Source organism: Crinia signifera, chromosome 9 (assembly GCF_055691185.1).
Source record: "Crinia signifera chromosome 9, ASM5569118v1, whole genome shotgun sequence".
NCBI lineage: Eukaryota > Metazoa > Chordata > Amphibia > Anura > Myobatrachidae > Crinia > Crinia signifera.
In genome coordinates this window covers 151,136,543-151,160,829 of record NC_139225.1, presented here as the reverse complement: position 1 = coordinate 151,160,829, position 24,287 = coordinate 151,136,543, and the positions used below count along the sequence as shown (strand labels likewise).

The 24,287-nt window shown below is 47.2% G+C and overlaps 1 protein-coding gene across 1 annotated transcript; it reads right to left on the bottom strand.

Annotated features, from left to right (window-relative positions):
• Positions 1-4,290: 4,290 nt before the first annotated feature.
• LOC146036337 (uncharacterized) lies at positions 4,291-23,834 on the bottom strand. Its single transcript, XM_083160290.1, has 5 exons — positions 23,566-23,834; positions 19,842-19,965; positions 18,726-18,839; positions 15,749-17,992; positions 4,291-5,306 (listed from the first exon to the last, which is right to left on the bottom strand). Exons 1-5 carry the CDS (start codon positions 23,674-23,676, stop codon positions 4,597-4,599), a joined length of 3,303 nt encoding a protein of 1,100 aa, XP_083016416.1. The 5' UTR covers positions 23,677-23,834; the 3' UTR covers positions 4,291-4,596.
• Positions 23,835-24,287: the final 453 nt, after the last annotated feature.

The following is a 24,287-nucleotide window of genomic DNA, read 5'->3' as shown; positions in this document are numbered from 1 at the left end:
ATCACTACCAATCACAGCTTGACCGATAGTTGTAATACCGCTTCCTCGCAAACATTGATACTTGAAATTATGTCATAGCCTATATTGACAACTGTGGTATGCAATCTCTTGATTAATTGGTTTATAACTATGCTAGTGGATTAATCTTTTTCCATAGTATGAATAATGCCCAAGTTTCATAATTATTTTCTCCTTTATTATTATATGGTTAATTAATTATAATTAATAATGGCTAATTGTTTTAAAAAAAAATATATGTTTCTTACGTGTTTTGTTTGCTCTATGGGTGAACCATTGTGCAAACAAACAGGGGATATATGTAATAAATATATTTTTAGTTTTATAATGACATAACTGCTGCTGTGCAGTTTTCAATGTTTTATTTTGTTATACAATAACCATGCACATTCAAATAATGGTTATTTACATAACACCAACGGGAAAAATTAATGTCTAAGTATTATTTAATAAGTATATATGCCTTGATAAGATTCCTTGTATGGTCTGCGACCGCAACATACAGTATTTTAGTTTCAGATAATGTGCAAAGTTAATTTATTTTTTGTGTTTCTAGTTAGGTGATCTGACTCTTACCAGAATCCTGATTCAGTTGGAACTGTGTCACTACAAAAAACAAGGGTGGAGCTAGTCTACCCCAGAAAGGTGGCTATTAATGGCGAAGTCAAAGACCTGCGCAAGTGCCTGCTGACACAGGATATGGTAACAGAGTCAGAATTAAAGGATACTGTGGTTTTACTACCTCAGTTGCAGAAGCACAATTCAGGTTAAAGTCAACTTCTTACAGACCTGCGAGCCAGAGCAAGGGTTAATTCTGTGCTCATCCCAGATTAGCATAACATCTGCACCACTGACATCCACATTTTAGGGCTTATCATGTGTGAGACATTATTGATTATATGTTATTAAATGTTTTATAGATAAAATCCAAAATATGTAGATTATGAAGTTAAATCTACAAAATAGTCAGACAGAAAAGATTTGCCTTATGCTACCTCATAGAAACATCTAGACTGCTATTGGGGATAAGACAGTAAGTATATGCACTGTACAGAGACAATTATTAAAAGTTATTCAGTAACAATAGTATCCATTATGAAATGGAAAATGGATTATCTGCTGATATAAGGATTGCAGAAGTATTTTACATAAAAATCTATTGTGTGAAACATTATCCTATGGTCAAAAGGTAGTTGTATATGTACTAAAGAAATATTGTCTTATTTCAGAGCAACTATTGGTAAGTGTGGGGAATTGTGACCTGTTCACAGACTACACCTCAGGACAATAGTGTGTGCCGTGAAGATCACGCGTGCTCACATTAATAAGGCAGGCCAGAACCCAAATTTGGGTCTCCGTCATAACAGATGGAAGGTAGAATGGAGAACCGCACACAGTACGTGGAATACCTATCTAGGGTCTTGAAGGAGATCTGAGGTAGGAAAGCCAGTACTAAAGCACTTGGAACTCCATGCTCTAAATAAAAAATAAAAAATACATGTAGAAAAGGCTGTCCAATCCTGGAGCGTGGTTGTGAGCGATGGATATTCGGTTCAAGTTTCCTGGTATTACCAATAGCTTCTCTAGTCTGTGTTCATTGCACATAGCTAGGGTTACTGACGTAGATAATGTTACACAAAATTAGATTTACTATAGATATAGATTAAATTGCTATAGTTTGAGAATTTACATTGTCTCAATCACACTAAGTGATTATAAGTACAATGGCCTTATTGTCTCTGGAGTGCAACATACTACTGACATTAAATCAAATGAAAAACATCTTTGATTAAGAAAAGCACAATAACTATTCGATATTATAAGTGAATTCACGATTTAAGGTTCAATGAAGAGAAAAGTAATTTAAAGCTAATGACACTGGTTTAATGTGTATAATAGTCTAAGATATTAGTCGACAGTCTATTTATCATATTCGTATTGTTCCTATATACTGACAATATTACTAATATCCATTGATTGACTATATAATTGATACAATGATGAAAAGATAGGGTGATAATTAACAATTTTCTTTTCACTTACACTTAGCTGAACATATGGTATCCATAAGAAAGATGATCATTTATAGAGATAATTCTATATTTTTGAGACCGATAATTATACATTAAGGGATGAAGCTGATTCTACATAAAGAATAACGCATGGGTTTATTCTAAGAAAGATTCTTAGTAAGATTCTAATAAAATGGTTTCTGAATTAAGACAATAGGTTACACGATTATTAATGCATTGTGCATCCCTCAAGTGTTGAAATGCTTCCGTTTGTGTGGAAAGAAAATAAATGCAACAGTCACTAATGCGTTCTCTTCTAAGACTGCAGATATCCGTATGATGACAGTGACTAGTCCACCGCCTACTGAAACGTATGCAGCCTTTATTGAAAAACAAAATGGACTCAGAAATGATTTCTAAATTGCTGCAAAAAGTGGGGACTGATAAAATGGATTTTGATTATATTAATTGTTGCATCAATGTACAAATAATTTATTGTGGAAAACCAGCAAAGACATATCAATTGTGACTTTGAAAAGCTATTGCAAGCTACTATCACCTGTTTCTGTCAATCAAAGACCAATCAACAAGCTATTATGAGGATCACCAGTTGTTCCTGTCCATAGAAGAGATCGTGAAGTGAATGTATAGCTTAAATGTATAATTACAACATGTTTACGTCAGAGAGCCGATTAGAACTGCTGACCAATACTAAATATGTTCTTCCATATATGTAATGATTTAAATAAAGGTAGTTAGCATGATCACCATATATGAAAGCACCCCCATACTATTGTGGCCAAAAATAGATAGTAAAAAGTATAAATTGTATGATGTGACGACAGCAAAGTGGGAAGTGCTGGGGCCCTGCCCCTTACACTTCTCCTTCACACTATTCTCACACTCCACATGTTTTGGGATGCTGTGCTGTCCTGCTCTGTCTGTCTAGGAATTAAGCAATATTGTATAATATATTATTTTGGATAAATATGTAATTACGTGTCATTTATTTATCCTCGAACTTAACAGTGGATTTATTCCCAACTTATCAATGTAAATAGATGAAGAAGACAAATTGGGAATGCCCACACATATAACAAAGATCTGCAGATAATATCGGATTATTAAGCATGTTTAAAAACCTGATTAAGCAATCGATTGGCGATTTTGATTGGGATTGCCAAAAGGTGGAGCCCACACATCTAAAATTAATTGTGGCAATCATCTCCATATCTGAAAATTGTCACAATTAATTGCTGATGTATGGGGCCCTTAACCCTATATTACTTTTATAGTGAACATCAAATTACCAGGTGAAGTAATTCTACAGATTAATAAAATCGCTATGTGCCGGAAGAGCGTGCGCTCGCACGATACACTCACGCGCCCCATTCCAACGGAGCCCTCCATCTCCCTCTGCAGCTCCTCCGATGCGCCCCCCACCCCCTTGATCCCCGCCTGTCTCCCTGAAGTGGAGACGGGCAGGGAAAGTGTGACACGCTTGCGCATCCCTGTAAGATGGTGCAACTCTCTGCCAGCAATCACCAGCTAAGGGACTCTGGCGATTCCCAGCACTGGCTGAGAGGCGCTCCACCTGTACCCTTTAATCTGTTCAGTGTGAAAGGGGTGAACCCGGGTCAGCGACCCCGGATTTGCGACCCGAATTGACCCTTTAACACTGAAGAAATACCCATGTAATTCAGCAAATTACTAGGTTGACATATTGGGGGAAATTTACTAAAGGAAATTTATAAAAAAATAGGTGTATTTGTATCCAGAAATACACTTATTTTTTACATTTACTATCCCGAAAATACGGCAATTCGTGTTCGTATTGATGTGCTATCAATACGAATTGCCGTATTTTCGGGATAGTAAATGTCAAAAATAAGTGTATTTCTGGATACAAATACACCTATTTTTTACAAATTTCCTTTAGTAAATTTCCCCCATTTAATCAGGTAATTTGCTGCTCAGTGTGAAAAGGGGTCACACTGCACCCGGCAAAATGATCCAGTACTCAAAATGTGGGATAATTGCCGTCTGTAAGTTGTAATAATAATGTCTTTGTTTTCTATTAACTACATGAACTGCACCAAATCTAAACTTTCAGTTTTGTGTAGTTTAAGATAAAAATAACTAAACAGAAACTTCTCTTGTCCGTTATGCAAAATGAGGTCTGTAGGACACTTTCGGTGAAGATAACAATCAGAGAAAACAATAAAAAATATATTAAAAAAAGTTTTTTATTTGATGGCAAGTGCAGAGATTTGGGGCTATGGAGCAGTATAAACACAAATAAATGTTTATGGGAAGGTTACGGAACCATGATATCTCCGGCCATGATAACGATAGTCCGCTACCACCGGCAAACTCCTGGATTCATGTGTTCACACTTCTGAAGTCACCCATTGTAGGACACGGGTGGAGATGTTACCCATGCTTTGCATTCAGCCTTAAAGTAGCATTTATCAAGTGCTTGGTTGCCATGGCAACTCCTCCACTGGCTCACTTCTTCCCTCTTCTCACTGTTTCATACATCTCCCCCATAGTACCATGTCTTGGGTCACGGACTCCAGTCACCGGCTTGGTCAGCTGAGTCCGGATCCCACTTACATGTCGCGTGCTTTAAATGTACTTTCCGATGTTTGATCAGGCTTGAGTTCTGATTGAATCCCTTCCCGCACTGATTGCAGACGTACGGCCTCTCCCCGGTGTGCGTCCTCTGATGCTCGATGAGATTGGACCTCTGCGTATAACTCTTCTCGCAGACCGAGCAGGAGTAAGGCCGGAGCCCCGTGTGAGCTCTCTGGTGGGAGATGAGGTTGGAGATCTGAGTGAAACGCCTGCCGCACTCGCCGCAAGAGTACGGCCTCTCCCCTCTGTGCGCTCGCTGGTGAGTGACCAGGTGGGAGCTGCGGGCAAACTTCTTCCCGCATTCGGTGCACGCGTAAGGCCGCTCCCCGGTGTGCGCCCTCTGGTGAGTGACCAGGTTTGATATCAGAGTGAAGCTCTTCTGACAATCGTCGCAGACGTACGGCTTCACCCCGGTGTGGGCTCTCTGATGCGCAATGAGGTTTGAGCTGTCGGTGAAGGTCTTGCCACACTCGGTGCACGCGTACGGCCTCTCCCCGGTGTGGGTCCTCTGGTGTTTCACCAGATTCGAGCTATCGGTAAAGCTTTTACCGCAGTCCGGGCAGACAAACGGCCTCTCCCCGGTGTGGATTCTGTGGTGTGTGACCAGAGATGATCTCCGGGTGAAACTTTTTCCACAGTCTGTGCAGGAGAACATATTTTCCAGCCGCGCCCGGTGTGTTTCCCTTGTACCCTGATTGTGTGTATCTGCTGGATGCTTCCCCTCGCTGTGGGACTCATCCTCGCTGGACTTTAATTCCGGAGAATCTGATTTGCTCTTCACAGATTCGCGGTCGCTGTCAGAACTGCAGGTTTTATCATAATGAAGGTTATCTCCCATAGCAACCGATGACTGAGCTTCAAATCTGTGACACAAAAATATACAGTGTTTTTAAATGCCCATTATTAATTTACTGTCATTGGTTTGAAGCATATACATTGGGGATGGAAATTAGGCTTCATTTATTGTGATTTAATATTGCAGTGTTGATTATTTAACGAAAAATGATAAAGATATATTTTTGTATTTCATGGTATTTTCAATTTGATTGTTCAAACCCCATGCAGTTCATATTTCCTGCCTGGGGTGTCACTTTCTGCTGTGGTGCTTCTTGCACAGCCCGGTCTGTATCTCAGCACTGACATACAGACCAGACTGTGCTAGAAGAATCACAGTCAAGACATTTCTACACTTCTTGCAATGCACTTCCCCCTTCTATGTTTCCAATCATTTGGCCTGATCTCCTGTAGTCCCCCACCATCTCTTTCATACTGAGAATGGCTGCCGGCACTCTGGTGGGTGGCTGCTTCTATCCACCAATCAGCATGTTGCTGACAGCCATTCTGGCTGCGAGGCAGGTAGAATGCTGCCTCACTGCTGTGACCGCCACCTGCCTCTGCTCGGATGCCCCTAGAATAGCAGTGCCCTCTGCAACTGCCCAGTGTGCCTATAAGTTATGCTGGCCCAGGGTGTGCTTGTATTTCCTTCCAACAGTAGCATCGGTGGTGCACAATGGGTTGTAACACTGGCTGTACACCATGTGCTAGTCCCTGGTGCTATATGAAGTCTAATAATAATACTATAGTACTGTGATGGCTACAGCACCAAGCAGTGGAAGGGAACCGCGAGAGAGATCGCTCTACTGATCATATATGTACACTGACATGATCTGTTGGGATGGCTTGCGGTTGTAAGTAGATTGTATGTGTTTTGCATTGCTCGTTCCAGCAATCATACGATCTGCATACTATCTGCATCACAGGAATATGCTGCACTCTATAAGAAACTGTTATTAAATAAATAAATGTATGTATACAGTATGTATGTGCTTAAGGATTCCCCACCCTCCAATCCTTGGTTGGTGCTGCAGCCGCCAGGGGTCCTATAGGGTGTATTTGGGCAACTTGTGTCAGTCCAGATGCTGCTGAACTACAAGTCCCAACATATTCTGCCAGCCATGCTGGGACTTGTAGTTTTACAAAAGCCGGGAAGCCACGAGCTCCTTTTCTTAGAAACCAGCTATTGTTATGTAGGCTTGCTGGGCTCTGGGACCCGGCATTGCCCGGGCGCCGGTCACCCCCCGGCTGGGTCCTACACGCTGCCCCGTTAGCCACGGGAGCACAACCCCGCAGCCAGTCTCTCCCTTGCCCGCAAGTAACGCAGCGGCTACTCCTCTCTTACCTGGTACAGTGCAGCCCGTATATAGCCAGCCGCGAGGGGCGGAGCTGCGGGAATCAGCCCGGGGAGTTCTGGGAGTCGTAGTCTCCTGCACAGCGCACATACAGCAGACCCTTTGGCACCATGCGAGAGACTGGACTACAAGTCCCAGCCCCGCGCCGGGTGTATTGTAATACTGTACCTGATGTAGCGCATTGTATTAATTCTCATTTTGAGTGCTGGTTCCTAAATGGCTCAAAAATATGAAAAAAAAAAACAGATACACAGTATCCTTTACACCCAGTAAAGGAGATGTATACACAAAGTAAGTTTAGGTATACACAATGCTGGATTTTAGCTTAAGTATTTAAGAAAATAAAAATTATTAATAATTATAATAATAATTTGCAGCCCTATTTGTACATGTAACATCTGGATTACACTTCATTGGATTTACCCTGTTTTTTTATTAGTACTATGGCAGTATACAGTTCTGTACTAGGTGTGGGTGAGCGGTGTCCATCCCTGAGGGCAGAGATTCTATGGGTGCACCCTAGCCTGTTTCATTGCTCACGCTTCTGGCTTGCAGGGTGCGTAGTTATGTTTATGCCGGCAGGCCCCCCCACGTCGTTTTTCTTTTTACTTTACTACTAAAGCAGATTCCCGTTACTAAATAAATTAAAAAAAAATCGCCAGAAATCACAATCGACAGTGAAGATGCCCAGGCTCAAAACATCGACAGCGTCAGCCCGACTTCCATAATCCCCACACATTGTGGTAAGTACTGTGGGGCAGATGTATTAGGCCTGGTGAAGCGATAAAGTGCCAGATGGTAATGCAGCAGCCAATCGTCTCCTGTCAAGTTATTGGGGTTTGAAAAATGACAGTTAGGAGTTGATGGGCTGGTGCATTATCACCAATCACTTCCCTTAATACATGTGTCCGTTACCCGTATCCGCCCCCTGACCCACCCCTCCTGCAGCCTAACCCTAATCTCCACCCCCCTGCCCATAGCAAAACCCTAAGGGCTATTTCACACACTCCGGCTCCTGCCGGGCGGCGAAAACCCGCACGGCCAGAAAGCCGTGCTGCACACATCAGTTTAGAATGGAGGGGATGGCCACAGCCCGGCAGCCATCCCTTTCAGTGGCGGGATCCGGCTGCAACCGGACGGCCGGGCCGTGTGAATGGACACAATTGTGTCCATTCACAACAACTGTGCACGGCAGGGCTTACTGGCCGTGCGGGATTTCGCCGTCCGGCAGGAGCCGGAGTATGTGAAACCGCCCTAATGCTTCACAGCAGAATGTTTTGGGATATTGACTACAGCCCCTATTTATCACCTCAGGCCTTTTGATCACTATTTCCTCAGAGGCGCTTCCTTCCGATCATTGTCTTGCTGCATAAGCAATTTGCACTTAGGTTTCGGATCATACCGATGACTGAACTTTGCTCCCTTTGGATTTGTGGTAGAGAGAATTCATGAATAAAAAACCTAGGTTTTTAGAAAAAAAACCATCGGGCGCAAATACTGGTAGGGTCACACTTATGGGATGGAAGGATAATAGGGAAAATAATGGTTGGCTGCTCCCAATTAGCAAATTGGATACATTTGCAAACTAGATACACAGGAAAACAGGGAGTGTGTACTAGTAACTATACACAACCAGAGAGCGCCAAACGATTGGGGATGGTACAAATAATTTTTTATTTTTATATTAAAATATATAAAACAACATTAAATCAAGTTATAAACACATAACAATAGAAATATACAATTTATAAACATATTCACACTCAATGTGAAATCGTAGCAGCAGCCAATAGTCCCAATTGCGGGTATATGCTCTCCTTTGAGCCAAGGTTTCTAATAGTAAGTGTCCAGCTTAAAGATGATGGTGGATAATAGCCGATTATAAACAAATTTATGCAGTCTGCAGACCGCTCAAGCCACTCTGCCAGCTGACGTCGCCTGTTGACGAACAGCTGATTTTGTATTGTGCAGAGAGCGAGCTGTCCGCCTCGGCAACAGCTTAGATAGCACACGCTGAATTGCCGGAGACTTTGCGAAGCAGGTATGACAAGTGCACTCACCCAGACTTATGTGATTCTGCCGACGTGCGGCTAGCGTGGTTCGTGCTGTGACGGCTGGGGAGGCTTGAGTCAGCTGGTAAGCGGAGGGTAGTAAGTAAACCTTTGTAAAGGAGCTGCCGCAAGCATCAAGCCTCCCCAGCCGTCACAGCACGAACCACGCTAGCCGCACGTCGGCAGAATCACATAAGTCTGGGTGAGTGCACTTGTCATACCTGCTTCGCAAAGTCTCCGGCAATTCAGCGTGTGCTATCTAAGCTGTTGCCGAGGCGGACAGCTCGCTCTCTGCACAATACAAAATCAGCTGTTCGTCAACAGGCGACGTCAGCTGGCAGAGTGGCTTGAGCGGTCTGCAGACTGCATAAATTTGTTTATAATCGGCTATTATCCACCATCATCTTTAAGCTGGACACTTACTATTAGAAACCTTGGCTCAAAGGAGAGCATATACCCGCAATTGGGACTATTGGCTGCTGCTACGATTTCACATTGAGTGTAAATATGTTTATAAATTTTATATTTCTATTGTTATGTGTTTATAACTTGATTTAATGTTGTTTTATATATTTTAATATAAAAATAAAAAATTATTTGTACCATCCCCAATCGTTTGGCGCTCTCTGGTTGTGTATAGTTACCAGTACACACTCCCAGAATTCATGAATGTCCATCATCGTGCCGGACCTGCCGCAGAGTTTGTTGCTGGTATATCTTGCATGCCTGTCTGTGTCTAAAGGCAATCTACCTACTGCTTGTACACTGACTGCAGGGACTGATATCACAGCTGGGTGGGCAAATTTCTATGCAGTAGGGATGTGTATAAAATCAAGGGCTTGAACCTATGCAATTGATGGCTACTAATGGTTTCACCAACCGATGGTCATACCCATCCTTTCACTAATTGGCAAGTGTGCAATCAAAGAACAAGGGGGCGGGGCTTCATGGGTCGCAGGGGGCGGAGCTATGCTCAGTGTCCTTGTAGAGAGAAAAAACAAAACATCCTGTACAATGGATGGCGGGAAACCATTTAATTCTCCTCCATCTGCCATAAACCATCAATGATTTGGAAACACAGTTCCAAGGTAGAAAAGTTCCTCAGCAGGATGTACAAGGGAACGGGGAAGTAGGACACAGGCAGGAACGAGGAAGTAGGACACAGGCAGGAACGGAAAAGTAGGACACAGGCAGGAACGGGGAAGTAGGACACAGGCAGGAACGGGGGAAGTAGGACACAGGCAGGAACGGGGAAGTAGGACACAGGCAGGAACGGGGAAGTAGGACACAGGCAGGAACGGGGAAGTAGGACACAGGCAGGAACGGAAAAGTAGGACACAGGCAGGAACGGAAAAGTAGGACACAGGCAGGAACAGAAAAGTAGGACACAGGCAGGAACAGAAAAGTAGGACACAGGCAGGAACTGGGAAGTAGGACACAGGCAGGAACGGAAAAGTAGGACACAGGCAGGAACGGGGAAGTAGTACACAGGCAGGAACGGAAAAGTAGGACACAGGCAGTAACGGAAAAGTAGGACACAGGCAGGAACGGGGAAGTAGGACACAGGCAGGAACGGGGAAGTAGGACACAGGCAGGAACGGGGAAGTAGGACACAGGCAGGAACGGGGAAGTAGGACACAGGCAGGAACGGAAAAGTAGGACACAGGCAGGAACTGGGAAGTAGGACACAGGCAGGAACGGAAAAGTAGGACACAGGCAGGAACGGGGAAGTAGGACACAGGCAGGAACGGAAAAGTAGGACACAGGCAGGAACGGAAAAGTAGGACACAGGCAGGAACGGAAAAGTAGGACACAGGCAGGAACGGAAAAGTAGGACACAGGCAGGAACGGAAAAGTAGGACACAGGCAGTAACGGAAAAGTAGGACACAGGCAGTAACGGAAAAGTAGGACACAGGCAGGAACGGAAAAGTAGGACACAGGCAGGAACGGAAAAGTAGGACACAGGCAGGAACGGAAAAGTAGGACACAGGCAGGAACGGAAAAGTAGGACACAGGCAGGAACGGAAAAGTAGGACACAGGCAGGAACGGAAAAGTAGGACACAGGCAGGAACGAAAAAGTAGGACACAGGCAGGAACGAAAAAGTAGGACACAGGCAGGAACGGGGAAGTAGGACACAGGCAGGAACGGGGAAGTAGGACACAGGCAGGAACGGAAAAGTAGGACACAGGCAGGAACGGAAAAGTAGGACACAGGCAGGAACGGAAAAGTAGGACACAGGCAGGAACGGAAAAGTAGGACACAGGCAGGAACGGGGAAGTAGGACACAGGCAGGAACGGGGAAGTAGGACACAGGCAGGAACGGGGAAGTAGGACACAGGCAATAACGGGGAAGTAGGACACAGGCAGGAACGGGGAAGTAGGACACAGGCAGGAACGGAAAAGTAGGACACAGGCAGGAACGGAAAAGTAGGACACAGGCAGGAACGGGGAAATAGGACACAGGCAGGAACGGGGAAGTAGGACACAGGCAGGAACGGGGAAGTAGGACACAGGCAGGAACGGGGAAGTAGGACACAGGCAGGAACGGAAAAGTAGGACACAGGCAGGAACGGAAAAGTAGGACACAGGCAGGAACGGGGAAGTAGGACACAGGCAGGAACGAAAAAGTAGGACACAGGCAGGAACGGAAAAGTAGGACACAGGCAGGAACGGGGAAGTAGGACACAGGCAGGAACGGAAAAGTAGGACACAGGCAGGAACGGAAAAGTAGGACACAGGCAGGAACGGAAAAGTTGGACACAGGCAGGAACGGAAAAGTAGGACACAGGCAGGAACGGAAAAGTAGGACACAGGCAGGAACGGAAAAAGTAGGACACAGGCAGGAACGGGGAAGTAGGACACAGGCAGGAACTAAAAAAGTAGGACACAGGCAGGAACGGGGAAGTAGGACACAGGCAGGAACGGGGAAGTAGGACACAGGCAGGAACGGAAAAGTAGGACACAGGCAGGAACGGAAAAGTAGGACACAGGCAGGAACGGAAAAGTAGGACACAGGCAGGAACGGGGAAGTAGGACACAGGCAGGAACGGGGAAGTAGGACACAGGCAGGAACGGAAAAGTAGGACACAGGCAGGAACGGAAAAGTAGGACACAGGCAGGAACGGAAAAGTAGGACACAGGCAGGAACGGAAAAGTAGGACACAGGCAGGAACGGAAAAGTAGGACACAGGCAGGAACGGAAAAGTAGGACACAGGCAGGAACGGAAAAGTAGGACACAGGCAGGAACGGAAAAGTAGGACACAGGCAGGAACGGAAAAGTAGGACACAGGCAGGAACGGAAAAGTAGGACACAGGCAGGAACGGAAAAGTAGGACACAGGCAGGAACGGAAAAGTAGGACACAGGCAGGAACGGAAAAGTAGGACACAGGCAGGAACGGAAAAGTAGGACACAGGCAGGAACGGAAAAGTAGGACACAGGCAGGAACGAAAAAGTAGGACACAGGCAGGAACGAAAAAGTAGGACACAGGCAGGAACGGGGAAGTAGGACACAGGCAGGAACGGGGAAGTAGGACACAGGCAGGAACGGAAAAGTAGGACACAGGCAGGAACGGAAAAGTAGGACACAGGCAGGAACGGAAAAGTAGGACACAGGCAGGAACGGAAAAGTAGGACACAGGCAGGAACGGGGAAGTAGGACACAGGCAGGAACGGGGAAGTAGGACACAGGCAGGAACGGGGAAGTAGGACACAGGCAATAACGGGGAAGTAGGACACAGGCAGGAACGGGGAAGTAGGACACAGGCAGGAACGGGGAAGTAGGACACAGGCAATAACGGGGAAGTAGGACACAGGCAGGAACGGGGAAGTAGGACACAGGCAGGAACTGAAAAGTAGGACACAGGCAGGAACTGAAAAGTAGGACACAGGCAGGAACGGAAAAGTAGGACACAGGCAGGAACGGGGAAATAGGACACAGGCAGGAACGGGGAAGTAGGACACAGGCAGGAACGGGGAAGTAGGACACAGGCAGGAACGGAAAAGTAGGACACAGGCAGGAACGGAAAAGTAGGACACAGGCAGGAACGGAAAAGTAGGACACAGGCAGGAACGGGGAAGTAGGACACAGGCAGGAACGAAAAAGTAGGACACAGGCAGGAACGGAAAAGTAGGACACAGGCAGGAACGGGGAAGTAGGACACAGGCAGGAACGGGGAAGTAGGACACAGGCAGGAACGGAAAAGTAGGACACAGGCAGGAACGGAAAAGTAGGACACAGGCAGGAACGGAAAAGTAGGACACAGGCAGGAACAGAAAAAGTAGGACACAGGCAGGAACGGGGAAGTAGGACACAGGCAGGAACTAAAAAAGTAGGACACAGGCAGGAACGGGGAAGTAGGACACAGGCAGGAACGGGGAAGTAGGACACAGGCAGGAACGGAAAAGTAGGACACAGGCAGGAACGGAAAAGTAGGACACAGGCAGGAACGGGGAAGTAGGACACAGGCAGGAACGGGGAAGTAGGACACAGGCAGGAACGGGGAAGTAGGACACAGGCAGGAACGGGGAAGTAGGACACAGGCAGGAACGGAAAAGTAGGACACAGGCAGGAACGGAAAAGTAGGACACAGGCAGGAACGGAAAAGTAGGACACAGGCAGGAACGGGGAAGTAGGACACAGGCAGGAACGGGGAAGTAGGACACAGGCAGGAACGGGGAAGTAGTACACAGGCAGGAACGGAAAAGTAGGACACAGGCAGGAACGGAAAAGTAGGACACAGGCAGGAACGGGGAAGTAGGACACAGGCAGGAACGAAAAAGTAGGACACAGGCAGGAACGAAAAAGTAGGACACAGGCAGGAACGGGGAAGTAGGACACAGGCAGGAACGGGGAAGTAGGACACAGGCAGGAACGGAAAAGTAGGACACAGGCAGGAACGGAAAAGTAGGACACAGGCAGGAACGGAAAAGTAGGACACAGGCAGGAACGGGGAAGTAGGACACAGGCAGGAACAGGGAAGTAGGACACAGGCAGGAACGGAAAAGTAGGACACAGGCAGGAACGGAAAAGTAGGACACAGGCAGGAACGGGGAAGTAGGACACAGGCAGGATTGGGGAAGTAGGACACAGGCAGAAACGGGGAAGTAGGACACAGGCAGGAACGGGGAAGTAGGATACAGGCAGGAATGGAGAAGTAGGACCCAGGCAGGAACGGGGAAGTAGGACACAGGCAGGATGATACACACCTGCATGCTGTGGTACAAATCCACTCCCCGGGCCAATGGTGGGGGTCTGCACATATGTGATTATGCGCTTGTGACAGGCAGGGGGCATTCCGATGGGACCACCCAGCATTCCATGGGCATGCCCACAATAACAGTGGGCGGGCCCCATCAGAACGCAGGCGTGCCCCTGTCTGCTTGGGCGTCACATGATGTCAGCACCCGCCCCCATTTCGGCCATCTCAGGTCACATGACAAAAGTATAGGCAGGCACACCTCAGTCGGCGGTTACACTCCCATCAGTGGCAGCGGTGGGGCCGTCCCACCCACATTAGAGTTGCCGGCACCCTGCTCTGATCCTAGCAGGATCACTGTAAGGGTTACATTTACTAAGCAGTGGCCGCTTCCTACACTCATTCCAGTTTAAACATGATTAGAAGCTGTAAATGTACCCCTAATGTCAGTACCATTATAAACAGTACAGACCTAGGAATAACCCAGGTCACAGCTAGGGATGGCCATTGACCATCGATGATAAGAAATTATTGATGGTTTATAGCCGATGTTGAATAGTTTTGCCACGAATGGGGGAGAACCAGATGGTTTCCCACCATCGATGTCATTGACAGGATCGCTCATTGAGCGAATCGGCAAGTGTGTATGCACCTTTACAAACATAAATAATAGCGTCTAAACACCAATATCAGGGAGGTATTTGTATATGTACCCTGGAGGTGGTTTCCACAAAGGACCCCAACTTTAGGTCATCACTAGAAGGGTTCCCTAATAACCTAAAGTGCACTAGTGCATAAACAGGCAGAGATTTATCAAAATGTGTAGAGAGAGATAAAGTGCCAGCCAATCCCCTTCCATCATTGGTTTTAACACAGCCAGTAACATAAGAGAAGGGGATAGGTTGGTACTTTATCACTATCCAAGCATTGATAAATCTCCCCTACAGCTTACTTGCCTACCCCCCCTGGAATGGTCCAGGAGGATCCCAAAATTGGGTCCACCTCCTGGCGCCTTGGGAAGTTGGGCAAGTCCCCTACTTGCTTCCCCGCTAAATCTGATACCAAAATTCACAGGTCCGGAGAAGTGTGTGTGTGTGTGTGTGTGGGGTGTCTAAAATGATGCGAGTAGTGTCATTCAAGCCACGCCCCTACCCGCAGACCCACGAATCACGGCGTTGGTGACATCAGCTTAAGCTCCGCCCCCTTGTCGTGTTGCCTCTCCAGGCATAAAACACTATAAAAGAAGGCAAGTATACCCGATAGTTGCCTTACCATCTTATAATACCACCATGGGGGTATCCGGCTATCTCATAGGAATATTGGCAGCAGCCGCCAGAAGACAGATGCCATAGTTACACAACACAAGTGGTCGAGCAGCTTTTTATATTGGCAAACAATGGTTTTGGTTTAAGTAGGAAGGATGTGTAGAACATTATCTGAAAAGTGAGTTGTCCTTTAATAGGTTATAGTCTTATATAAACATAATTAAATACGTATTTCGATTTCTGCAACCCCCAGCTCAGTAGTCCCTACACTCAGTGCACCGTTACTCCGCCCCTTGGGTCCTATATGGCCCTTTCCACCAGTGTGAGTTCTCTGGTGTTTTACAAGAGCCGATCTCTTAGGATAGCTGGCCCCGCACTCGCTGCACGTATACGGCATGTCTCCGGTATGCACTCTCACATGTTCCACCAGTGACGACTTCCAGTTAAACCGCTTCCCACACTCTGAACAGGGAAAAGGTTTATTCCCCGTATGGACGGCCTGATGCCGCACCAGGCCGGAGCTGCTGATGAAACCCTGTCCGCATTCAAGGCAAGGGAAGGGCTTCACCCCGCTGTGCACCTTCCTGTGTTTATCCAGATGCGCTTTCTGACTGAAACATTTCAGGCACTCAGAGCAGGAAAAGGGCTTCTCGCCCGTGTGCGTCCGCCGGTGTTTTATGAGGGCCGAGCTGACGTTGAAGCACTTCCCACATTCCGGGCAGGGGTAGGGCTTTTCGCCCGTGTGGATTCGGACGTGTTTGGCCAGGTCGGCCTTCTGGGTGAAGACTTTCCCGCACTCGGAGCAGGCGAACGGGCTCTGGCCTTTATGAACCTTCATGTGCTGCGAAAGCGTGGAGTACTGCGCAAAACTTCTGCCGCACTCGGTGCAAATGAACGGCTTGCGCTCCTCGTGCGTCGCTCGGTGTCGCACAAGGTGGGCGTTGTTTATGAAACATTTCCCGCACTCGGCGCAGGGGTAGGGCTTCTCGCCGGTGTGGATTCTCTCGTGCTGTTTCAGGTTGGACTTCCGGTAGAAGCACTTGCCACACTCGGCGCAGGAAAATGGCTTCATCCCCGTGTGAACGATGAGGTGCCGAGAGAGGGAGGACTTGGTCACGAAACGTTTGTCGCAATCCAGGCAAGAGAACTGCTTGGAATGGGTGTGAACCCGCTGGTGCTTCACCACGTGCGCTTTTTGGCTGAACCGCTTGCCGCAGATGGAGCAGCTGAACGGCCGCTCTCCCGTGTGAGTCCTCAGGTGCGTGGCGAGAGCAGATTTTTCGGCGAACCACTTGTCGCATTCAGAGCACGCGTGCGACTTCACGCCCGTGTGAGTGCGCTCGTGCTTTCCAAGTACCGACATACTGCTGAAGCACTTCCCGCACACAGCACACGGATATGGCTTCTCGCCCGTGTGGCTCCTCATGTGCTTGGAGAGTTCGGACTGGTGGGTGAAGATCTTCCCGCACTCCGCGCACGGCCGCGGCTTCCTCTCGTGTGCTTTCTGATGCTGCACAAAGGCCGCTTCCCGCACAAAACACTTCCCGCACTCCGAGCAAGAAAACAACAGGTCTTCGTTGTGCAACGCCTGGTGCCGGACAAGATGCCTCTTGCGGCTGAAGCGTTTGTCGCAGCCGGAGCAGGCGAACGGCTTCTCCCCGGTGTGCGTCCTTTGATGCTGTTCCAGGTTCGAGCGCTTGTAGAAAGATTTGCCGCATTCGGTGCAGGAGAAGAGCTTGTCGCTGGAGTGAATCCTCTGGTGCTCCACCAGGGAGGACTTCCAGCGGAAACTTTTTGGACACTCCGAGCAGGAAAACGGTTTCTCCCCCGTGTGGATTCTCGAGTGTTCCAAAAGGGACGACTTCCACCGAAAGCGTTTCTCGCACTCCGAGCAGGAAAAGGGCTTATTGCTGCTGTGGATCAGCCGGTGTTTGGCCTGCTCCGCCGCGGTGGGGAAGCTCATCCCACATTCCCAGCAGAAGAAGCACTTGTCCGTGGAGTGGACGATCTGATGTTTGACCAGATGCGATTTCTGCCTGAAGCATTTACCGCAGATGGAACAAGGGAAGGGCTTCTCGCCCGTATGTATCTTGTAATGTTTAATCAGGACTGAGCGAAGGTTAAAGCATTTCCCACACACGGAGCAGGAGAAGGGCTTATGGCCGGTGTGAGTTCTCATGTGGTTGATCAGGTTATACCTCTGGGTGAAGATCTTCCCGCAATCTGAGCAGCAATAGGGTTTCTCGCCTTTGTGAATTCTGTTGTGTAATAAGAACGTGGAGTATTGTGTAAAACATTTCCCACAGTCCAGGCAAATTAACGGCTTTCTGTCAGTGTGGGTGATCTGATGGCGGACGAGGTGAGCCTTTTTGCCAAAACACTTCCCACACTCGTGGCACAAAAAGGACTTGGCTGTCGCGGGAGGGATCGGCAGTGTTCTAACCGCTAGTTTGTGAGGAAATGGTGGAATTTGTTCCGGAGAGGCAGATTTCTGTGCCGTCGTCATATCATCCCCGCTGGAGCATACAAGACTCTCTGCGCCTAGCAGGCTTGGTTTTAATGCTGGTGAAGAATCCATAGATGCAACGTCTCCATATCGCCACTGTACAGGCTCGGCCTCTGCAAAAGAAAATGTCATTGTTCAGTAAAGCAACATGCTCCAATAGTAGTTATCATTCAGCACCCTGCTCCTTTCAAAACCTGTGCAGTTCCTCTTTCCTACCTGGGGTGTCACTCTTTGATGTGGTATTATGGAGAGCTGATCACCCCTACCAGCAATGATGCAGGAGCGCGCATCAGTGCACACTGCTGGCCTATACACACTGCTGGCGCAGACACACTGGGCAGCTGAAACGGCAAAACTGAGCTGCTTTCAGCTCAAAATCGCCCAGTGTGTATGGGCATTTGGAGTAGTCAGAAAGAGAGGGATGAGTATAGCCATTGGAAATACATATATGTTTTGTTGTCAGGCGTTACAAACATGAGACGTGGACATCACCTGGAGGAAGCCTCCGAGCTGGGACAGAACTAATTACTTTCCTAGTAATTTTCCAAAACTAGATAAATGGCGGACATCAGACATGTTTGTTGTGGAAATTACTGAAGGGATATAGGGGCTCATTTGTCAACAAGTTATTGCGAATGATAACATTCGTTGTGTTTGAAAAAGGTCTCCCCAGCCAATCAGATCCTAGCTGTCACATGCTTGGTAAATGGCGGGAGCCGATTGGCTGGAGCATCACGCAACAAGTTTTAACATACACAGAGTTTTCTCACTTGTTGATAAATAGGCCCCATGAGAACATTACCACACCTCTATCATACATTTGTTGTCAAAGACCATATTAGTTACCTGAGGTGTCAGCGAGGACACGCCCCCTTACAGCAGGCCGATACCCCTCTGTTATCCAAGGCTCCTCCCCTTTCTCTATCACAGAGATTATTTCAGGCTTTACATGGATGTAACCTTGCGGGTAACAGGAGACAACAAACAGATGCATCTTTATGTTAGGATTTATGCCAGGTGTGAGTGTTACAAACAAGGATTTGAATACCCCAAACCCGCCAATGTCCCCGACCTCATCTCCGTGCACGCTGCTTCCTGCTCTCTCCATTCCTCTGACTGCCGCCTCACTTCCTGCCATGCCCACCTTCCACAGTGTCCGCTCCTCTGGAACACACCCCCTCGCCATGTCCACCTTTATCTCAGTCTCACCACTTTCCAGGTTTACATATTACATTAGGTAATACCGGTCCACTGAAGCCTATCTCCTCTCTCGTCCTCCTCCAGCCACCTTGCCTCCTTCCCACTTACTCTCCCTCCCTCTCCTTACCATCAGTTCTTGCCTCCACCCTACAGCTTGTATGACACTGTCTGCTCACCCATACGTTGAGTACAGGACCACTGGGAGCTCCCCCCCTCTCTGTATGTATGTGTGGCTGCTGAGGTGCTTGTGCTGATTACTGTATTGGGATTAAGGCCTACCTCCTGTATGGCTTTGCATGCACCTTGTGGTGGCTAACACATAATAAAACTACCTATTGGTGTTACGGGATTCTGTCATTTGGTCTACAGCATTATGGTCGACAACCATTAGGTCGACATGTGAAAAGGTCAACATGGGCCTAGGTCGACATGGGAAAAGTTCGACATGGGAAAAGGTCGAAAGGTCAATAGTTCGAGAGGTCATTAGTTCAACATTGTCTAGGTCTATAGTCAAAAGGTCCCAACCCGGTGTTACACTCCATCTTGTCCTGCAGCCAGGACTCTGAGGGATCCTGTTAGCTATTTCCCAGTGTCTGTCCCACTGGCCAGCAATAGTACATGTGTATGTGTAACACAATAACGCAGGTCACACAGGACACAATCAGATCGGTCACTTCTAGCACTGTGACTCCGTAATTCTGCTAACCAATCAGCTGGGGTGGGTGGAGCCTGAATCTGCTCAGGGGAAGGGCAGACAAATACCTAATGATTTCAGGGAGCAGAAGGTGTCCATTATCACGTCCTTGTACAGGTCTCTCTGCTCCTCCTCGAGATATCCCCACTCCTCTTCAGAGAAATAGACGGCGACATCATCGAATGTTGGCACCTTGAAAAGAGAATGCGGGCAGTGATTATCAAATAAGCTCCAGCTTTACTAATATCACACACTGCCATTACACCACACTGCCATCGCTCCACTAATATCACACACTGCCATTACACCACACTGCCATCGCTCCACTAATATCACACACTGCCATTACACCACACTGCCATCGCTCCACTAATATCACACACTGCCATCGCTTCACTAATATCACACACCACTAATATCATACACTGCCATCGCTACACTAATATCACACACTGCCATCGCTTCACTAATATCACACACCACTAATATCATACACTGCCATCGCTACACTAATATCACACACTGCCATTACACCACACTGCCATCGCTTTACTAATATCACACACCACTAATATCATACACTGCCATTGCTCCACTAATATCACACACTGCCATTACACCACACTGCCATCGCTTCACTAATATCACACACCACTAATATCATACACTGCCATCGCTCCACTAATATCATACACCACTAATATCATACACTGCCATTACACCACACTGCCATCGCTCCACTAATATCACACACCACTAATATCATACACTGCCATCGCTCCACTAATATCATACACCACTAATATCATACACTGCCATTACACCACACTGCCATTGCTCCACTAATATCACACACCACTAATATCATACACTGCCATCGCTCCACCAATATCATACACCACTAATATCATACACTGCCATTACACCACACTGCCATCGCTCCACTAATATCACACACCACTAATATCATACACTGCCATCGCTCCACTAATATCATACACCACTAATATCATACACTGCCATCGCTACACTAATATCATACACCACTAATATCATACACTGCCATTACACCACACTGCCATCGCTCCACTAATATCACACACTGCCATTACACTGCACTGCCATCGCTCCACTAATATCATACACCTAGTGTTCCCGCTAGGCTGTTTTAGCGGGGCGCTGTGCCCTGCCCAATTTTTAAACGGCAAAATACGCCCAGCCCCTCTCGCAGCGCCCCGCTAAAACAGCCTCATGGGGAAGCCCAGCGTCGTCGTAGACGGCGATGCCCAGCACTTCCCCGGCAGCATAGTGGCTTCGGAGGGGCCGGTCCCACCCCCTTTGATGATGCCGGCGGCCCGGGCACGCCCCTTTGATGACGCCGGTGGCCCGGGCACGACCCTTTGATGACGCCGGCGGCCCGGGCACGACCATTTCTTGACGCCGGCGGCCCGGGCACGCCCATTTCGTGACGCCGGCGGCTCCACTAATATCATACACTGCCGTTGCTCCACTAATATCATACACTGCTATTACACCACTAATATCATACACTGCCATTGCTCCACTAATATCATACACCGCTATTACACCACTAATATCATACACCGCTATTACACCACTAATATCATACACCGCCGTTGCTCCACTAATATCATACACTGCCGTTGCTCCACTAATATCATACACTGCCGTTGCTCCACTAATATCATACACTGCCGTTGCTCCACTAATATCATACACTGCCGTTGCTCCACTAATATCATACACTGCCGTTGCTCCACTAATATCATACACTGCCGTTGCTCCACTAATATCATACACTGCCGTTGCTCCACTAATATCATACACTGCCGTTGCTCCACTAATATCATACACTGCCGTTGCTCCACTAATATCATACACTGCCGTTGCTCCACTAATATCATACACTGCCGTTGCTCCACTAATATCATACACTGCCGTTGCTCCACTAATATCATACTCTGCTATTACACCACTAATATCATACACTGCCATTGCTCCACTAATATCATATACTGGCGTTGCTCCACTAATATCATACACTGCCGTTGCTCCACTAATATCATACACTGCCGTTGCTCCACTAATATCATACACTGCTATTACACCACTAATATCATACACTGCTATTACACCACTAATATCATACACCGCTATTACACCACTAATATCATACACCGCTATTACACAACTAATATCATACACTGCCATTACCACACACTATTGTTACACCACAAATATCAAACACCGCTATTACTCCACTAATATCATACACTGCCATTACCATACACTACTATTACACCACTAATATCATACACTGCCATTACACCACACTGTCATCGCTCCACTAATATCATACACCGCCATTACACCACTAATCACACACCGCCATTACACGCACGTGAACACGTAAGTACTCTCAGCACTGCTTCCGACATCCAAAGTCACACTGCATCTTAAAGATGTGGCAGCGAACTCTGTTATTGAACCTGTTGTGTAACATAAGCACAACACACCTACCTATGATTTTTGCTATTAGGCCCCTGGAGCAGGAGAAGCTCCACCCCCTCCTTGAACTCTCCCCTTGCCCTATCAGGCTGCTTAGCAGCCAGCACATCTCCAAACGTCCCCTTACAACACACCTGCTCCATAAAACATACCAGTTGTTCTCCTCACTCTTGGCACCCATCTCCCTGCCCAGATATACCCAGTCTCCTGTTGGAAGCTCTCACCAGCAGCATCCTGCTCCACCTTGTTATGTACTTTTCTATACGGATGCAGCGGTGTTCTCATGGCAATAGTTCCCGGCATGGAGCTATGGCCACTCAGCGGATGCTGCCAACTGTCACTGTCTCAGAACCCAAGACCTCTCACTTCATTGTACCGAGTGCGATATCAGGAGCAACGGAAATGGTGGGGTAGCCGGCGTCGGCAAGCGCATACACACTTGATGTTGCCGGGAGCGACAGCAGGGGGAGCATTCTACAGCATGGCACTTGCTAGCGATATCCTCCATCGCGCTGCATGTACAGGTGGTGGAGGACATTGCTAATGACCTGTGGCAGCGCGCCCATTGTTAATGATATAATGCGTACAGCCATACACACTAGACGATATGAATGAAAATGTTGTGAATGACGGTCTTTATCGTGCACATTGTGCAGACTAGATGGGCCAAGTGGTTCTTATCTGTGGTCACATTCCATGCGCTGTGTGGAATGTAGGCTTATCATACCACACCTTACTAACCCTTTAACCTGGTGGAATTACAGATTTGAAGTCAGCCACCCACAGAACCTGTGTCATTCATGAGAAATTATATATGTACACACACACACACACACACACACACACACACACACACACACACACACACACACAGAATGGATGCGGCGGCACTCGCAGGACATGTACTGAGAAAACCAGACCACTCAGGGTTTCTTAGTTCGACATTTCACTTTATTGCATAGAAGTTCTTGATAAAAGTCTTCCCTACAGCAACGTCGAACCCCTGAGTGGTCTGATATTATCAGAACTGTCATTTAGAAGCATCAAATAAGAATTTATGAGCCACGGTTTATACACAGAGCTATAGACCGAGGCAGGATTGTTATGCAGTCAGTGTGTTGTGGTGCTCCTGCCTGGGCATTCTGGTACTTGTAGTTGCACAGTGACATCAGTAACACAGAATGGGGGAGGCAGCAGCTTCCATGGCTACCCCCAGGGGTTGAGCACACTCAGAGCCAACCAGATCCAGGGAACGTATCTAACCTGCAGCTCACACCCGAGCTCTGATCTCCTCTTCCCTCCAGCACCTGCGGCCGCCATTCCTGCTACAGTACTCTGTGGCGGGGCGTGCCCCGCGGCGCTCATTGGCTGCATACACAGCGCTCCCTGGGAATTGTAGTTCCTGTTCTGTTCACTCTTCTGTCTGTCTGACCGGCTAAAGACTACATCCCCCAGGGGTCCGTGCGCTCACTGGTACCACATGACGGAGATCACCCAATCTACAAGAGCATTCCTTGTTGCCGTTACATTAATGCATAGGAAAAAGTTTGGTACCGTGTTAGCTGCTCCTGAGTCCTACAGTAATTAATGGCATGGGGTTTAACATTTCTTTATGCCCCATTTATTAGTTTTATGACATATGGAAAGAGTGTACAAATATAAATTATAATAATTCCCTTTTAGATGTCACAAATAAAAGTAGTTTATAAGGTCACAATTTCTCTGAGGAAGTTATTAAAAATAATTATAATAATCATATACAAATAGCATGGCTGCCAAGTTTTGGTAAATCTGCTGACAGGAAAAAAAATGTAAGCAAAAAATGCCACAGAAATAAGAGAAAATGCAATCGCACACGCTAAGGTGACATTGCCCATAGCAACCAATCAGATTCTGTCTCATTTTCTAGGACGCAATACAGAAATTATTGGTTGCTATGGGCAACATCCCCACTTTTCACTTAGAAATTTAAGCAAATTTGTTCC

Excerpts from the sequence above, each read along its gene's own strand:
- LOC146036337 (XM_083160290.1), bottom strand. The coding sequence starts at position 23,676 with ATGCAGCCAATGAGCGCCGCGGGGCACGCCCCGCCACAGAGTACTGTA. Across the intron at positions 18,840-19,841 it reads CTGCTCCCTGAAATCATTAG|GTTACATCCATGTAAAGCCT; the intron begins GTATTTGTCTGC and ends GTTACCCGCAAG. Across the intron at positions 17,993-18,725 it reads TGTCCTCGCTGACACCTCAG|AGGCCGAGCCTGTACAGTGG; the intron begins GTAACTAATATG and ends TTTCTTTTGCAG.